The sequence below is a fragment of the Clarias gariepinus genome, chromosome 1, assembly GCF_024256425.1.
Source record: "Clarias gariepinus isolate MV-2021 ecotype Netherlands chromosome 1, CGAR_prim_01v2, whole genome shotgun sequence".
Classification (NCBI taxonomy): Eukaryota; Metazoa; Chordata; class Actinopteri; order Siluriformes; family Clariidae; genus Clarias; species Clarias gariepinus.
In genome coordinates this window covers 41,511,181-41,531,218 of record NC_071100.1, presented here as the reverse complement: position 1 = coordinate 41,531,218, position 20,038 = coordinate 41,511,181, and the positions used below count along the sequence as shown (strand labels likewise).

Here is a 20,038-nt window from a genome sequence, read left to right as displayed (position 1 = left end):
TTGAACGTTTAAAACTGTGATTGTATTTGTTATATATTTGTTTTATAATGAAAAAACATTTACTTTAATTAGAATATATTTACTTGCTATAATAATTTTTAACAGTGCAGATAAGATATAGATAATAAGATGTTTTGCTGCTCAGCAGTAATACTAAACGGCTGCTGGTCTTTACTCCTGAGGTCTATTCCATCATCTGACCCTGCTCCCTGGTCAGGCTGACAAAAAAATAAATTACTAGCATTATGTGCAAATTGGAGAGCATGTAATTGTTTATGAAAACCATTTAAGACTATTTAATAACCATATAGCTCCTTTAAGGTATTTTATTTAAAGCAAACCTATTATTATTTAAATGGCAACATAAATGTCTCTGTGGTGTGTCTGCCTATAGTGAAATCGTATCTGTCCACGGAAAACTGATCCTCCACATGAACACTGCAGTTCATCTATTTTCATAATTGTCGTCTGTAGGTGGGCCAATTCTGCTTTAATTAATATTCCCTACAGTACAGTATATTCCTCTGATGCCCATGTTCCCTCCCCCCTCTCTATCTATCTATCTATCTATCTATCTATCTATCTATCTATCTATGAAATAAGGTTTGCATACCTTGGGAGAATTTGGAACAAGATGTGTACTAGTTTTTAGATAGGGCAAAACACATTAATTTCCGTAAAGCAAAACAGAATGGCACAATCATACAATCATCAAACAAAACATGACAATGAAGAAAATAAGTAAATAATCCTTGTTCGAAAGTCATTGTCGTAAAGCAGCTTTCTAAAAATACAAATATGGATATTAATTAGAATAGTTAAAAAAAAAAAAAAAAAAAATATATATATATATATATATATATATATATATATATATATATATATATATATATATATATATAGTAATTATATCTATCAGTGTGTCCCTGACAGGAGCAATGAAAGACTCCCTGAGATGACAATAGGAAGGAACCAGACTCCATCATCATTTGGGTGAGACCAGAAAGTGCGACCATAATCTGCTATATCTGTGTTCTATGAGGTCAAAAGTTTGAAAGCTACTTTGTTAATGGAGGCTTGGGTCTAAAACTGTTTATGGGAATTTCAGTCTGAAAACTAGCATCTGTAGTCTGTAGTCACAAGTCATAACAGAAAAACTGCACGCATTAGCCCAGTCCAAGACCACCTTCATGGTCATCAAGTGGAACCGTCCACTTGTTATCATTCGCATCCCAAGCAGCGCACACAGAGCCATCCTCAGCGGAGGGTCAGTGGCCTCCATATGACGAGAACTTTAACCAGACCAGGGCACTACCATTTTCTAAAATATTAATGCTTGCCTTTTAAATATTGCCTGAGGTAACAAATGGATGTCATTCTTTGTGGACATATAGAATATATAATCTTTTTTTTTTATGTTAATATCTTGTGAAGTTTATGTTTTATGTTAATGTATTTATACAGTAAAGCGCTGGCATTATGCTAATGTTGCTCGGGACAGCCTACATCGCATTTGTTGACATCTGCAGTTTTCCTTTACAACTAAAACGTGATTTAACAACAAATAGTGTGTCTGTAGGCCAGGCCTTATTGGGAAAACTCTGCTGGCTTTCATAAAAATGTTAAAACAACAGTAAAGTGTAAAATTGCACAAATGCATAAATACAATGCTGTTTATGAAACAGCTTTTCTCACTGTACCATCAAATAGACTTCACCTACATGAAAAGCACGGAGAAGCTGAACAAAAAGGAAGATCCAGGATATCTTGACTGCAACTTTAAAGTGTAAAGGTCAAAAAGGTCTTCAGTGATTTTTTAGTTTTTGTTATTAATTTTAATGCACTTGGATAAATTGAGTCAGTGGGGATAGAACAGGAGTGCAGAAAACCACCAAAATACTGGATATAAGGATAGATTTCTCTCTGGAATCGAGAACAGGAATCAGTCTAGGCATAAAAATGAAAATGTCACATCAATCAAAATGTCTAGCAATAAATGTCGGTGAGAGCTCAGTTACTCAAAAGTGCCATATAACACAATTAACTAGGACAAGAAGCTCTGATACTCAGATACTCTTGGATATCTACTGTACTGTATATACCCTCACTGTCCACTTTAATAGAAATCCCAGTGCATCTATTTGCTCATGCAGTTCTCTCATTATCAACCGACACCATAATGCATACAAGGTCAAAACTTAACTTTATTGTTAACATAAACCATCAAAATTCAATAAATTATCATCTTTGTACCTTTAAGAATCACATGGTTGTTTCAGAAACTGCTGAATCAACAGTTGATTATAATTAATGGACAATACTGTTAGTACATACTATGGATAAAGAACCTGTCATTAATATGAGTTGAGAAGACATGCAGGGATTTGTATTCTTAACCTTCTGATCAATCGCATATAACCTTAACCACCAATTATCCAGTGTCACATTGTATACGCTTTATTTATGTTTTTTTCAGCATTGAAAATTCTGTATCTTTACCAGCCTGTGTGTCATGAATTATGAACGATATTGGCCACCCGGTATAATCTTCAGACTTTAAATCCACCTGGGGACAAAAAACTTTAACAAGGGAAATGTATCTCACGCAAAATGATATATGCTAGTTTTCTAAATTTACAAACAACAGCTTACACTGGAGGAGAATGAACAGCCTACTTTTCACCTTTTGACACATTGGAGAGGCGTTAACTGGTTCATAGCTGCAACCTCTTTCTGCTCAATTCTCCAGACACCAGTGCCTTCTGTTCACAGTCTCCCCTGAGCCATGTGTATAGCAAGTTTAAATAATCACAAAGCAGAAACATCTTTGTTTCTTGTCTTTCCTGGGGAAGCAGTCATGTAAGAAAATGATGTAAAACCTTCTAGACTGGTTTAGGGCTTTGTTGAGGATCAGACTGCTATTTCTACACTATAACTTCTTCTTAACCAGGGAGATAAAGAGTACTGTAGAAGTGATAGTGTGATAGTGGGTTTTATACGCACTGTATTATGATCATTCCACCATTAAATATCAGTATGGCCAGGGGCACTTAGCCCTATCTCAGCCTTCATATTCACCATGTATTAGAAAGAAAGGAAAAAAAATAATGAATGAAACATTCATGCTGCTGCCATTGATGCATGAGCAGGCCCTCAAAAAAATAACCGAGAACAAATATGTGAGACAGGCTGAAGATTGAAACAAAATCAATGCCTAAGGCTCTCTTCAAGTTTTAATTTGTTTTCCTGAGCTTACTTCAAGTCTTTCTGAAAACATCAATATGATGATTGAATATTACCTGGCATAAAGACACAGAGTACTTTTTGTAGACCTCAGAGGAGAAAGGATAAGCTAACATGCTAGGAAATAAACAGGACTTTTAAGCCTATGAAGATGAATTAAACGATTCAGTGCACTTATCCATTACCCACCTTCATCCTCAAGCTGAAATATCTATGTTAAAGATTTTTTTTATTTTTTTGCTTCCGGTAATAATTGGTTTGTCAGTCAATTTTCCTTTTTTCCCCTTTATAAATTAGGTAACAATGTCAAAATGAAAGCTCTCTCTGTGAAATAAACCACTATGAGAGCAGAAACTCTTACATCTTAGCCAAGAATCAGGCCCACAATTACCTTGCTATTAAAATTCAATTATTCTTTTGTACTATTTGTTGGCTACAGACATACTTTGGGCATACTATAATTAAATGTCTTACAAAAGACTTCCAAAACAAATGCTGTGCATTTATAATGCATGCTAATTAAGTAATTACTCTTACATAAACTCTATGTACTTCACTCCATTCTTCTTCTATTAGGCTTTAATAGCTGGTCGCAGCATTCTATTATGTCACTCATAAATATTACATGAGAACACAGGTCTCTGTTTGAATTTTTTTATTTTTAATTAATGCATATAGAATATTTATTAGTTAATTTATGATTAAGTTATCATTCGCTAGGTTTTTTAGGGCAGTAGGATACAAAAAATCATAGTCACAGAATAATTATAAAATCCACCAATGCATGTTCTTACTTAAAGTTTTGTGCCTTCTTTTCGCACCATTAGTGCCTGGAGCACAATCCAAATAATCATGGGTCAATTTCTGGAAATGCAGAATTTATTTTATTTATACTCATAAAATCGGATTAATGTGCCAGTCTAATAAATAGGAAATTGGTAAAACTATTATCTCTGAAAATCAGATATGGTTATGTAAGGGAGAAAAAAAAATCATTTATCTTCTATAAAGCTTATCCTGTACAGGTTTGTTATCCTAGGAGAAACTGGGTAAGAGGCGGGACAGGGTACCAATCCATCACAGGGCAAACACACAGATGCACACTATGGGAAATCTGGGAAAACCAATTAACCTAATCTGCATATCTGTGGACTGTGTAAGGAGACTGGAGCACCCAGAGGAAACCCACCAAGGGAGAACATTCACACAGACCTGAGGTGGGAACTGAACCCTCGAACCTGGAGGTGTGAGGCCAGTGCTAACCATTACGCCGTCAAAGAAAATTCAATTAGCATATTCAAACAGTTAAGCTATAATAGCATGGCGTATTAAAATTTGCAGAACAGGAAAAGTAAGCAAACAGCTAATGAAAAAAGAAAGTGCCACCTAATGGAACTTGCATTTAGTGGATACAGGTGAATAAAGGCATCTCAAGAACGGCATATTCACATTCTTAGAAGTCTTACCCAGCTATCAAAGTTCTCAAAGTATGAATCATGTAAAAGCTAATATTTAGCATAATTATTCTGCATAATTCTTGCATGATGTTCAGTTATATGTAAGGCTGAGTCATGCCATCATCTGTCTGTCAGAGCACACAGACTGGCTGTCAAAGCGATCTCGGTTGAGTCATATTTACTGAGTCAAATTAAGCAGGCAGGCAAAGCATGCAACTCAGGACTACACAGACAAACTAAAGATGTGATAGTAGTAGAAAGAAAAGGCCAAGTCTGTTCTTTTTGCTTTACACTGAAGACATTCGTGTTTGAGAGCATATTCTGATATTTACATCTAGATGTGGTAAACAACTTAGAACACCTTCTGTCTTAACCCACACATTATCGAAAATATTGGAACGTGGGTGCTGGTAAATTGAATGTTTAAATAAACCAACATGAAAACCAGCAAAGCTGACTTCAGGAGAATAATGTATATAAAGTCTTTTTAAATCTGACATAAGAAGGAAGAATCCAGTAGAGCCATGATACAAGCATTAGACCATGGGGAATTGCCAGTGCAGTAATTTGGAATGTCATGAAAAAGAAAGACGTTGGTGTACTACTGTAAGAAACATTCAGTACATCAAACAGATCAGTCAAAGAAAGAAACAGCATTTGAGGACAAACCATTGTAATTGCTTTGAAGAACAATCCCAAAACAGCAGTCAGTGACATCATAACCAAACTTCAAAAGGCAGGCGTGAAGGTACCAAGTTCAAAGTCCAGTTCAAGAAGATTTCCAAAGCAGAACTGCTGTATAGAGCAGCTTACAAGAAGCAAATCACTCAAGAGAAACAGAAGCTTAGATTAGAATTTTTGAAATAAATTATTTTAGAAATACATACGACCCACAAAAGTTCTGGAGCCAAGCTTAACCTCTACTAAAGTAAAAAAAAGGCCAAGAAAGAAATGACATGTCAGTTTATTGGTCAAGCTCAGTGGAGGTAGTGCCATGGCTTAGGTTTACTTGGCTGCTCCTGAAAAGGTGTCATTAATCATATTATAACTCATGACGCTAGCAGCAGGATAAATTCAAATGTCTACAATTTTCAATTTTTGAATGGCTGCCAATGTTAAAAGAAATGCATCCAATTTAATTGAGGAGGAACTTCATCATGCAGCAAGGCAATGCTGCATGATGAAGTTCCTCCTCTATTAAATTGGATGCATTTCTTCAAAAAACACACTGCCAGCACAAGCATACAATTTCATCGTGGAAAAAAGTGGAAGGTTTTAAACTGACTAGGTCAACCATTTACATTTAGGCATTTGGCAGACACTCTTATCCAGAAAACTTACATTTTTATCTCATTATACATCTGAGCAGGTAAGGGGTTAAGGGCCTTGCTCAAGGGCCCAACAGTGGCAACATGGTGGTTGTGGGGTTTGAACCTGGGATCTGCCGAACCGTAGTCCAATGCCTTATCCACTGATCTACCCCTGGCCCTTGACCACCAGAGCTGAACCCAAGCAAGCATGCATAAAGAGGAGACTAAAGGGAGGAAACACACAGCAACTCACAGACGCTGCTGCATAAGACTGGCAAAGCATGACAAAAGAAGAATGCAGCACTTAATGCAGTTATTGCAAGGAAGCAATATGCAAGCAAATTCTATGTGCTCACCTAACAATTGTGTGGACCGCCACCAAAGGTCCCAGGTTCTAAGTTGTTTAATAGACCTAGACATAAATTTCATTAAATAAATGCTAAAATTCTGATCTATTTAAAAAAAAAGGAATTGGCCTTGCTGTAGCAGGTTTCAGAAGAGAATGTACATGGTAAAGCCAAGAATGAGAAGGCAGTAACTGTTACCTTTAACATAACCAAACAAAATTAACCATGATCAAACATCTGTTTTTAGGAAAACTTGTGTTTTTTTTCACAATTATATCACTATCATAATTAGACACACAAGGATATCAATAATTAATTTGTAATGAGACCATAAAGATCCATGCAGTGCATTTAGTTACCTGCAGGGGGCAATTTAGCTGCATCCAAAACCCAAAAAAAGATGAAGACAAGAAAACCAAGTCCAGGCACAAAGTTATACATTCTGGCATTAATTTCAGGTCAAGAATGCGTATTGGTGATAATGATTAAATTAGTGAATCATAACGACCTCCATGACAGGCCGGTGATCCTCACCCTTCAGGTGGTGCACTACAGCTTCTATTTAACCTTTATTAATATGCTGACGCTCCTCTGTGCGTCTTAATTGCATTTCTGTTTATGCCTTGATTTGAAAGGCTGCTTTTTGAAGTCCAGCAGAAAACAGTGTAATTTATTCATACAGAAGCCTCCTAGCGCAGTATAAAGTACTCCACGTTTAGTATATACTCTGATTCGCAGTTGACTACACTTCACAGTACTTCACACAGCACAGTACTTTCTTGCAGATGGGTTATATTTAACATCTACAAAAAAAAAAAAGGAAAAAAAAGTTTCCTATGCATAGGCAATATAACCAGCAGGCATGAACTTAAGCAGTCAAAGTACAAGAAAAATGCAGCACTTTGACACAAATAGACTCAAAATAATTTAGTCAATGCAGTTCTTTTTTATTCCGGAAATTATATTTTTCCGAAGGAGCTTCGGAATCAGTAAACTACCACATTAAGGCACTGACATTTGCTCGGACAATTATGTATTATCAAAGATAAAATATATACATTTATCTCTTATAAACAAAATGTAATTATTTGGGGGACAAACCTCAGTTACTCACTCATCATTTTTACAGCTTTATGCTGTATACAGGGTCACGGGGGTATGGAACCTATACCAGGAGACTTACTGTAGGGCACGAGACAGGGTACACCCAATTTATCGCAGGGCATGCCAATTTGCTTAATCTGCATGTTTTTGGACTGTTGAAGAAAACCAGTGAAAACCCACCAAGCACGAGGAGTTCATGCAAACTCCATGCACGCGGACCCAAGATGGGAATCAAACCCGGACCCTGATGGGTGAAACGCGACAGTGCTAACCACTCTTAAAAATCCTTTAAAATATGATACAGCATAAACAAGAGATAATAAAAACAGATTTGACTAACGCAATTCACCGCCCGAAGATTCAAATAAGCATCGGATTGTACCCTAATATTATTAACGCTGCTAAATGGGTTATCACAACTGGACACCTCTCCAGCGTTTGATTCGTTTTGAAATGGAGTCCTTGAAAGCCACAGCAGGGGAGACAAAACACACACTTGACACAGACTGACACCAACCTTAAACAGTTTTGACTTAAAGCCAAGAATACTCTCACAGCCAAGCTCTCACTTCACTCACGACTGAGACTTCTGAACAACATATAGCCCACACCTCTGCATCTCATCCACTAACTCAGGCTCTCTTCCCAGCCAGAGAAGTGAAATTCCACAGACAACATCCATGCATACATATAACTTGCAGTACGACACATCGCAACCTAATGCTGCAGCATGACTAAGAGAAAATGTACGTATATATATCTCTGTCGCCTAGAGCGAATGCCAAGAACACCCACGGATAATTCTTGAACAACATCTGTGACAGTGCTGACATTTTCTTGAAGTGCTTCTTGAATCTTCCACTTGCAAATCAATGCCACAAGTACAGCGTGAAACACCTTCTCACATCTTCCTCACATCGAGTCTAAAGCCTAATAAACCTAATTAGATCTCTTCCCTATCAATGTCTGTTATTACATCAGTCAAAATTACACACCAAATGATTAACACTCTGTTAATGTTATTTTTATGAGACAGAAACCAAATCACATTTGTGCGGTGGATCGTTTTTAGCGCCGCAGTTATAACCTGTACGGGTACAGATGTGTTACGCACAGCAGTATTACACAAAAGAAATAACAATAATCTGTTACTGCTGGGTTGTTAACAAAAATAAACAATAACCAGTATTTCTGTGGTAATGGACTTTCTCTAATTAAGCAGCAATTAATCAAAATATTGCAAGTTAAAAAATTTGAGCTATGAACATAAAATTATACAAAAACAAGTCGAGCCAAAAAGTAAGTGTGTCTAATAAAATGGCCAGTGGGAAAAGAAACTGCTTACATACTCCCTACTGTTTGTGATACTCTCTAAGATGTCGTTTGAATTTTATTGTCACTGTGTGTGTGTGTGTGTGTACCAGAGATGTCACTCACTCACTCTCTCATAGTCTATGCCGCTTTATCCTGTATACGGAGTCACGGGGGGCCTGGAGCCTATCCCAGAAGACTTAGGAAATGAGGCGGGGTACACCCTGGACAGGGTGCCAATCCATCGCAGGGCACACACACATACACACACTCACTCACACACTACAGGCAGTTTTAGAAATGCCACTTAGCCTAATCGTCATGCCACTCACCAAGCACAGATAGAACATGCAAACCCGTGGAGGTGCATGGCGACAGTGCTAAATACTAACCAGTAGAAGATTGCAAAACTATGAAATAGCATTTTTTGCATTGGGTAATGAAGTAACAAGAAACAGTTGTTATTTTAAGAAGCTGTTCTGGAATAGTTCTTGCAAGAACAGTGTTGTCAGGTGGCACAGGATCTCAGGAAACCCTGGGTGGCGAGACTATCTATCACTAGGCACAAGCACATACACAATCACTCACATAGGCAGTTTGGAAATGCCTCTGCGTGTCTTTGGACTATGGGAGGAAACCAGAGCCCCCGGAGGAAACCCTCTATGAGAACATGACAAACCTCTCAGACCCGTGGGAGGGTTAGAGCCCCCGACCATGTATGTGTAAGGCCACTGTGTTAACCTTCACTGAAACTCTTATTCATAAATGAGAATACTAAAAACATGCTACTGTATGTAAGAAGGATAACTCTATTTGTTTAGTAGAAGCGATATTTAGGTTCTGTGCCCTCATTAAAGCACAATGTCAATTCTAGAGCACATTTTAATTTAGTATGTTTTTAGTGGAATTTCAACATCTTTCCTCTGTTGACGTACCACTAGACTAAATCAGACGAAAATATCACACAGATACGGTAAAAGTATTCCACTTAATCATTACAAATAATCAAATACCAAAAAATATTAATATAAAATCATAAATATATTCCAGTGATTTGTTTGAATCAACCTTTCATTTCTATAATCTATTTCATTTTCTCAATAGTAAAATCTCTGCTAATGGGCAGAACAATAACCAAGCTCATCAAAACTATACCTATAAAAAACGTTTATGAAGTACTGCTAATAATTGTGCAATGTACAAAAGTTACATTTAAGGAAACTGCAACAGTTTGGCTCAATAATAAGGAAGCTTGAAAACAACTCACCAGGTGGTAAAGACCGTCTAATAGTTGAATCAGTTTAGACTAAATTATATTTTTGTGAAACATGATGTAAAACCAGTCAATTAAAAGCCCTCTAGTATACAGAGAACCAGAACAAGAAGAAAGGGGGGAGGGGGGGTTTGCAGGGGTGTCTATGTGATCATACTTGCCTTTTAACTGAGATACTGTGTACAAGCGCACCTCATCCATTTTTACCACAGATGAGGCATGCAGGCATGTAGAGTGTATCCCCTTTGGTCATCTGACTTTAATTTAAGGTTCGAAAAGTGTGTGAAGCAGCAGAGCGCTCAAGCCACAAGATAATAGACATTACTTCAAATTACCTCAGGACAAAAGAGAGGAACTTTTAACTAACGCCATTCTATCGAACTCCTCCATCTGCTCTCTAAGCAGATCAGCAGTGCCGAAGCCGAGGCACTGGGAATGAACAAGAGCATGTGCACTGGACGTCTCATTCAAAACTGTGTTATTACAAAGACAACCAGGGTGGGTGTGGGTCACGGAATGGAAACATATATATATATATATATATATATTATTTTTTTTTTCCTCTCTTGTTCCTGTGTTTTTTAAGAAATAGCATTAAAAAAGCAATCAGATATCAGGGATACGGGGGCAGTGGAGTGACCGAGTTGAGCATCAGCTGCGGACAGAGAGGAGGACAGGTGATACATGTGTAACGTCTTTGTGTGTTGCTTTGTGCTTTAAATGGCTGCATAACAATCGATTGATAGTGGCATACTGTAGCTGGCAGACCCTGTAACACATGCACACACACCCCCCCCCCCCCCCCCCACACACACACACACACACTCAGTCTGTGACATACTCATCGCCACATTTCTATTTCTTTATCTTAAGTTGTTGAAAAGTATGGAGCACAGAATCGCAAGCCTGCAGCTCTGCCTTTCCTCCTCTACTGTAAATGTTCTGTACCCTGATACACCAGGGTGTTATTATAATTCAATGTAGGCTTAAATTTAAAAATGTTTCATTACTTAGATTGGGTGATACTGTACACTGCAGCCTCACTTACAGTACAATGCAGAACAAAAAAAAACGTTATTATATAAACCACTGAACTCTTTTAAGTGGCCATCGGCACTTGGAGCTCGTTTCTCATCAAGGGGCAATTCCAATACTGTTCCTTCTGAAATTGCATCAACCCTACTGACTATCACGTATTCATACCTTTCCCCGGGAAGCTGTGACAATTAGGAGCCTCTTTATATAGAGCAAGCGTGTGATACTACAGATCTAAACAGGCTGCGAAGTGTGAGCAAAGGTAACATCTTGCTGAAAACATCTGTTCATGCTGCTTTTAATTGTCTTGCACCTGAACACATAGTGCACATTCATCACTTCCATCAAGCGAAGGGGGGGAACTCAAGGGAGCTTCTTTATGGCAGGCAAGGAAGTGAGAGTATCCATCTTCTGATCATCTCTTTCTCTTTGTTATATTTATTAAAGGCAAGCAAGACCTGGAGCAGTTTAAGCAATTACTGATATTCATTAATCAGTAATCTACACTGCTTGCTTTGGATGTTCTGGTTTCCTGCTTTGTACTGTATGTAGGCTAATTGTGATGAATAAAGGCATTTTCATCTATTGACCAGTTTTTTCAAGATCATCATTGATTCCACATGTCAGTACTCATCAATATTTATTGAGAACACAGCACTCACGTCCCATCAACAGCTTTCGAACACAAAAGGATTTCATGCGCACAGACATAAAACCAGTTTAATGTGATGTATATTTTAGCAAACTGCTGTGTACATAGTTAATGGCAAGAACGTCTCCTTGCAGGTATGCAACAAATCAAGAAAAAACTAATGTGAGACAAAATATTCCACTTTTTCACTTACTGAGTAGTCATTTCTGCATAATTTTCTGCTAATTCATCAAGATTGCACCAAGGTTTTTCCTTATCACCAGGATGAATATGTATGAGGCAGGTGGACGACGTCTCCCTCTATGTAGAAAATCTGCCTCAGAGTAGAGCAGCAGTTCCCACAAGGTTCATCTTATCTGGGCCGAGGGCAAGAGCACAAATCTCCAGCCAAGTCTCCAGTGAGCTCATTACCCACACCTAAAGAGTGAGACCTTTTACTGAAGGACTAACATCTCTCTCTCTCTCTCTCTCTCTCCAACCCATCTGATGACCCAGGTGTTGATTCCCTTGACATTACGGTACTGTAGGTGGTCCTAATTCATATAACCTCATGAAATGTCACCAAGGAGTCTAAAATGACAAACATTAACCATCAACAAACCGAGGCGGGGGGAAGAAAAACACTTTGCTGATTTCTTAAACTTTCCTGACTTTCAACACATAATAGTGTCCATGAATGTGTCACAGACTTGCAAAATGAAGATAAATTGAGCGAGCAAGTAGGTAGGAAAACTCAATCATTTAATGCCATCTGTCACGAGTAAAAAGCTTTCTGTGAATTGCAAAGCACAATGTCCTTGGAAAGAAGGAAAAGAGGTAGATTGGTGCAAAGGAAACAGTAGTGTGTGTGAGCTACTGGGTCGAAGCGAAGGAGGGTCATTACTTATCCGCTTTTGTCTGAGATGTGAAAACAACCACAAGTAAAAAGATGGATGGCTCTGAGTACCAGGGGTTCAACAAAACTCAACATTTTGAATAGCTTAAGTTAAGCTTACTTAAAGCTCTCTCATCTATAAAATGTGAGGGAGCTACTGAAGGAAAAACAGCTAAATGGTCTCATCACCAAACTTGCATCAATTATAAATCGCAAAATGTTCTGCCTAAAACAAACTTAACCAATCTGACGATAAGTGAAAACCATATAACCGTATGTGCTTAGCAAATCTATACGGGATAATCTAGTGTACTTATATTGACTAAGCAGCCAAAATAATGTGCACATGCAGTACAGTTCTGTTTATCAGCTAATGTATCCGTATTTTTAGGTAGTACATAGGTTAAGCTGGTTCAATCTGTACAGAAATGTATACATAAATGTAGAGATCGAGAGTGTGGAGAACGGCTTTTAGGTGAGATCTGGGCTCGCAGTTATTCAGTCATGCTTTATAGCACACTTTTCAAATGATTCAACAAAACAGCACAATTACAGGAGCCGCTTTGTAAACGCCATGTGCAGCAGGAGCATGGTTAGAGATTTTAAGTAAAAAAATAAATAAAATGCACTTTGTATGCCCCTTCTAAAATAGAAATTTAAACAGTGCACATCCACGCTGCCTAATAAGGTTTTGTGATGGTTTGGTCAAATTCCTATGAATGGTTTAGGGGGAAAGTGTGACGATGACAGATGCTGACGCTCACTAGAGACGGCGCAAAAATAAACGACGGATTGTGATCCCTCTGTGTTGTCTACGCTTTGCGGGCAGACGACACAAAAATATCATTTTAACAATATTCTTTATGAATGCACTATACATGGTTAGATGTTGTCTGAACAGACACATCAGAAATAATACCATAAATAGGCATCACAATATTTGCTGCTTCTGCTTTTTATTGTGAAGTGAAAAAGGACAAACGGGTACATCTGGGATTTAGGCAACCTTTTTAAGCACAAATCGTTTGACTGCAGTTCTTACTGTTTCATACATGTATTTTATGAAATATAAAAAAACAACATCAACAATATTGTGTGACTTACGTGCCCCTATTTAATGTGGGGACCACAGAAACGGTTTATACAGTATGGAGTCTTTCCACATGGACAAAAATAAGCAGTTGTGTTTATTGTAAGAGGTACATATTAGTAAAAAGCAATCTCAGTTGTCTGTCCTTAGATATGTCCACACTAACCTTGCGAGTATGTTTGTACAGAATTAAGCCAAGTGCAGGAAAGTGTCTAATAAGGCCTGGGGTAAGCTGGCAGGAATTCAGGTTCAGATGGGAAGCCAAAGGCTTTCTATCATGCCCTGCCCTCCACTATCGATCGAACAGCTGTAGCTAACCACCCGAGAGCAGCGCTGGGGTTTAGTTTCCTTTCACTCCCACTCAGGACAAGCAGGACTATACAGTGGTCTAAGCAGACCACTTTTCACGTCGCTCATCAAGACGTGCCTCTTGAGTCATTCCTCAAAGTGCATCAAATTGATTAAATGTCAGGCTTCTCTACCAGATTTGTCCTTTACCGGTTCACAATGTACTCAGTGCATGTCCTATTGTTTTAATTACAGTGATTTCTAAGTTTTAATGCCAATAAAGCAATTTAAAGCTTGACAGAGTACACTGTCTAGACCTAGTGGTATACATTAATTTAAGGGAACAGTACATTAATATATATATATATATTTTTTACTTTTTATTGTTTGAAAATAACTCATATAAAACAGAGATATTTGAATACTATCATGGCAAACAGTGTGCCTGATTTATCTTTCTTTTGGTAAAGTATATTGTAGTTTTTGTAGGGTAAACCAAACTATAAATTCCTGCCAGATAAAAAAGGTCAGACCCTGTAAGAAGTGTAGCTATCACAGGCGCAAACTCCTCCAGTGTTTATAGAGTGCCACCACATTCATCCCAGTTAAATTACTATTTATAATTTTTTCTTAATTTTGGACTGCGTTTGGATTGCTTTCTTTAAGGTCATTAATAAAAAAAACATAGCGTATAACATAGGTGCACACAAATATGATTACACTTGTGTGTGCAATTTAAATAAATATGATTTAAATGTGTAATCTTTATATAAACTGCCAATCACACTGCAAGTTCACATTTGTCTCCAACCCTAAATATCTCAGGATCTGACCTGTTTAACAAATTCTGTAACTTGGGTTTTATAAAAAAAAAAAATGCTTATATACAATTTTAAAGAAATATATAGTATAGCAAAAAATTATACATACTTCAGGAATAGAAAAACTATACTATATAAATATTTTAAAACTAAATGTTTTCCTTTACATTATATATGTTATATATCATAATATACTACCACTACCATATATGTTATAATCATTATTACATAATACATCATGCATATTTTCCTTTCCTGAAGTGTGTGTGTATATATATTTATTTTTTTTTTTCCCTCTTTTTTTAGCATACCACACCAATATGGATGCTTATTGTTTTAACCTATAATAAGTGTATTTTAGGTATTTAAGATGAGTACTACCCCAAAGCAGGGCAGTAAAATAAATGTACGTAAAATTGTAATCCGTCTCACCTTTGCTGATATCCTGATACTCGAGCCACAGCTGGCGCTGCACCTGCTTATTGGGGTACCAGATGGTGCAGGACTCCTCGAAGCCGTACACCGCCTCCTGGACAAAATGATTCCCAAACTCCTTCAGAATGGACACAAAATCACTGCGTAGCGTGGCACCGTCCAAAGAATGGATGGCGGAACTGAAAGCTAAAGAAACAAAGAAAGCTGAAGAAAGTAGAAAACATAAAAAACATATTTCATTCCGGCATCAAATCATCTTAATAGAAAGTCACAGCAACATTATTTCAAAGTAAAAATAAAGAATTCTAACTTATTAACCATACTTCTCCATGTCTTTGGGTGAAATAGTAAAAAAAAAAAATCATATTTGAACACAACATTCAAAAAACTTCATTACTCAGTGCTCTGTGCAAGAAAACGATTATCTAGGGAAAAGAAGGTTGGCTAAACAAACAAACACAAAACCCTGCAGAAATCCATGTGCATGTGTGTGGGCTGTGCTTTTGACCTTTGAAAAAAAAAAATTTCAATATATAAACTTTTTTTTTCTTTCTTTTTAAAATAGTAAAAAAAAATACTACACAGAAGTAAAGTGCGAGTCAGCCAGAGCACGTTTGGCCACTGACATGGCTATGTGACAATGGCATCAGTTTCTGGAACCACTGCCTGTGTCATCTCCAGACCTAAACCCAATAAAAAACTGTTGGACAATGGTGAGGAAGACAGTAGCAGTCATGAATCCGTCTTCTGTACACGATATTCAGGAAGCAACCAAGCAGGCATGGAGTGAGTGAGTGACACCAGTGTACCAAATGTCCTGTGACTCTACAGTATACCCAGCACGATCCAGCAGGTTTTGAAGAATAAAAGGACTTCATACTAAATAATAATCCTCAGTCTAATGCTTTGCTCAAAACATTCAGAACTTAACCATAAAAAGATTTTTTTTTTACTGTTAATGAGTGATAAAATAATCATCCGGAAGAACCACTGCACACTGTAATATAAAATCAAACACTAGCGTCATTTACTGTATGACTGTATGTAAGAGTGAAGCAATGCTACTTGCTATGATGCTGTGTAATTAATAATATGCATATGAAACAAATGATTATTAAATAAAGCCAAAAAATAAATAATGTAAAACATTTTGTAAAAATTTAAATGTGTATAAGCTCAAATGAACTAATTGCTCATCTGCCTTATTGACTATAGTTGGGAATCTTACAGTACAGTTCATCGAATGCGGAATGGATCATTAGACTTAAAAAATAAAAAAAAAAACAGGAGATATCCACTAAGGCATGTTCAAAATGGGTTCTGTCATGGCATTTACACACATGAAGCTCAATTTAAAAAAAAATCTTTCGTCCAAAATACCTACATAGACCCAAAATCATTTGTTAACTCAGGACAAAAAAAATCTGTTAAAGTTGTGGGCTTTTACCTGCTCTGATCCCAACATTTTCTCCACAATTTGGTCATCTGCCAAGTCTCACATAACGGCCAGCTCTCCTCCATCATGTGACAGTAACCAAACTGGGAGGGTGGCAGGAAACTCATGCTTCCTCAGACACATATGAAGTCAGCCGATGAAGTCTGCCCTTTTCAGCCAATATTTTATCAAGTCACAATTGGCTACTGACACTGTGACTGACAGGGGCTATATAAGCCATCCCTCTTACACAGAAAGCACAGACAGTTTAGCTTTTCTGGGTTCTGGCCACAGATGGCTGTGCCATCATTGAGATCCAAAGTTTTGATCTCTCAAGGACAGCAAACACATTTTTTTTCTGGAGTCCCTACCTGCTCTGATTATTGATCATAAATTTAACATGTGGCCTTGAGCTCTAGCAAGCTTACAGAGGAAAGACTGGAGAAAACTGAGAGCTGTTTTAGGCGTTTTTTTACATTAGGGCCCCAAGATTGTTTGTGAGAACACTTGACCCCAAAGTCTGGGTCATTTTGTTCAGTGAGAACACAATCGTTCCGCACTGGGGAACCCTGCCTGAGTCTGCTTGAGAAGGTGGTTTTGGGCACATTCTCAGGTGTCAGACATGTAGGCTAAATCCGCACCTGAGAACGAAAGTACTGTAGATTGCTGTCTAGACATGACGTCATTAGTCATTAGTATGTGTGTAGCACGTACCAATCTCTTTCTTTGTAATGGCAAGTGTACCCGACAATGTAGACGCTGGCCAGTGGAGGAGTGTGGCGGTCACGATACAAATCAATGTTGTCTAGTGATGTTTACCTTGAGAGAGGGTCCACTGGTTAAGCCTGACATGATACAAAATGGAACGAAGCTTCCAGTGCTGCAGTAGAGGATATCCACTAACTTCGCTGTAGTTCACCATGCCTGAAACACAAAACAGTGCAAAACAGAACACAAAAGTGACTGGAAGGAAAATCAATCCAAAACTGTTGAATTTGACTCTATTGCTTTAGCGGTACTTCTGTTTAAAAAGCATACTGCTGTTAGTTTTGTGACATAATATTTTTCAACTAATTGCTAAATGTTTACGGGGATTTTTATTAAACCACATAAATTGGCAATTGTGCAACTTTTTTTCCCATCAACTCCAGAAACTGCAGGAGCAGCTGTTACTCCTAACCTTGCTTGATTGGTTCAGCTCTTCATGCAGGCAATTCACTGCCTTACTGAGAATTATACCCCATTCTGTCACTACTTGAAAATCAATGCATTCGCATTTAGTCACATGAGAACATGCTTAAGCCTTAAAGGACTCAAAGTGCCTCTTGTCCTTTTTGCCCCGACTCTACAATCAGCAAAATTAGAAAATGAAAAAGGAATTTAAAACACCTTGAGGGACCTTTTCCCAAGAGGAGCCAAACTAGGATTCATATCAAACAGGGCTTCAAGAACAGTCTACTATGTGTTACTGCATTTAGTCTACTATGTGCTATTGCATTTAGTCTAGTATGTGTTATTGCGTTTAGATTAGTATGTGTTCTTGCGTTTGGTGTAGTATGTGTTACTGCATTTCATCTGGTACAGTATGTGTTATTGCGTTAAGTCTACTATGTGTTATTGTGTTTGGTCTATTACAGTACTGTATGTGTTATTGCAGTCTAGTATGTGTTGTTGCGTTTAGATTAGTATGTGTTATTACATGTATGTTTAGTCTGATATTTTTGCTGTGTTTAGTCTAGTATGTGTTATTGTGTTTAGTCTGGTATGTTATTGTGTTTAGTCTAGTATGAGGGTTGCGTGGCAGCATGGTGGCTTAGTGGTTAGCACTGTTGTGTTGCACCTCCATGGTCCAGGTTCGATTCCTGCCTCTGTGTACATGAAGTTTGCATGTTCTCAACGTGTTTGGTGGGTTTCCGTCTGGTACTCTGGCTTTGTCCCACCGCCCAAAGACATGCAGGTTAGGCTCATTGTCATTCCCAAAATTTGCCCGTATTGTGTAAATAAGTGTGCCCTGCAATGGATTGGCACCCTGTCCAGAGTGTACCCTGCCACATGTCCTAAGTCTCCTGGGCCAGCAACCCTGTATACAGGATAAAGCGGTATAGACGATGATGAGTGTTATTGCGTTTAGTCTAGTATGTCTTGTTGTCGTTAGGATAGTATGTTTTGGTGTGTTTAGTCTAGCATGTGTTGTTGTGTTTAGTCCAGTATGTGTTACTGTTTAGTTTAATATAAATGGGGTCCTAAAGTCTGAGACTCACTGAAAGTCTGGTATTTTTGAATATTAAAACATAAAACAAGAAAAACATTAAAGTTCAACATATTTAACATTTATGTTTAATGTTTTTTTAATTTTTTTTCATAGACTGTGCTTTCCCCCTTGGCTTTTTTCCCTTGAATACTTTCTCCAAGATGTTTTTAACAGTCCCCTTTTTAATTTCCCTGGATTTCTATAGAACATGTGAATAGCTCATGCTCTTTGATGTGCTTGATATGTGTCAGGGTGTTTGGCTCAGAAATTGCACACGTTTTTGATCTGTGGATAAACCAGAGAATATTCCAACACTCCATCGTGTGTGTGTTTGTGTGATTGTGTGTGTGAGTGAGTGTGTGTAATTGTGTGCATGAGTGTGTGTGAGTGTGTGTGTGTGAGTGTGAGTGAGTGTGTATGTGTGTGTTTATGTGTATGAGTGTGTGCGCGCGTGCGTGTGTAAAATTTTATTACAGTACAAGCAGTGATTCCTACAAAATGACGGGCTATAGACCATCTGTTTTGGGTCATAGATTATGAATAGAAGATGCAGCATTACCAATTTCTACAAATGAAAAAACATAGCCGCATGTGTCGGTCATCATTCAATAGATGAGACCCATCACTGCTCTGCCTAAAGCAGAATTTCAACTTCTCACACACTACCATATGTAGGTGCGGCTGAGGTGATCAATCATATCGTCTCCTGTAGCAACTGTCAGCCTCGACAAGCCACATGGGGCACCGTTGCCATATATCAATTTAGTCCACCGTCATGTTTACCACATCTGGAGGCTTGCATGGGTCATAATGTACCCGGTACTAAGCAGAGCAACCTTATTTTTAGGTTTATGATATTGCAAACTCAATCTGACATCTTTTAGAAGCAAGGCAAATACTGACAGACCATGAAAGGTGTGAAACATTCCTCTTAACATGAAAAATACATTTTGTTCTTCTGTATAGATTTTATTACCAAGCACAAAATAAGGAATTTTCACACTAGCATAAAACTGCCTGTTTTTGTAAAACAATGCTGAAGGCATCCAAATGATACAATAATCTCCTTCGAACAGTTGGATATTGAGACGTGTCTGCTACTCATGCTCTGT

The 20,038-nt window shown here is 37.8% G+C and overlaps 1 protein-coding gene across 3 annotated transcripts in view; it reads right to left on the bottom strand.

Moving 5' to 3' along the window:
* The window catches only part of astn1 (astrotactin 1), a 263,789-nt gene that overhangs the window by 58,871 nt on the left and 184,880 nt on the right, over positions 1-20,038 (bottom strand). For all 3 annotated transcript variants that reach the window (XM_053504192.1, XM_053504985.1, XM_053505503.1), the window contains 2 exons: positions 17,495-17,599; positions 15,238-15,426 (listed from right to left, as the gene is read on the bottom strand). In XM_053504192.1, coding sequence (XP_053360167.1) covers positions 15,238-15,426; positions 17,495-17,599 — 294 coding nt within the window. The remainder of the gene's footprint in view (positions 1-15,237; positions 15,427-17,494; positions 17,600-20,038) is intronic.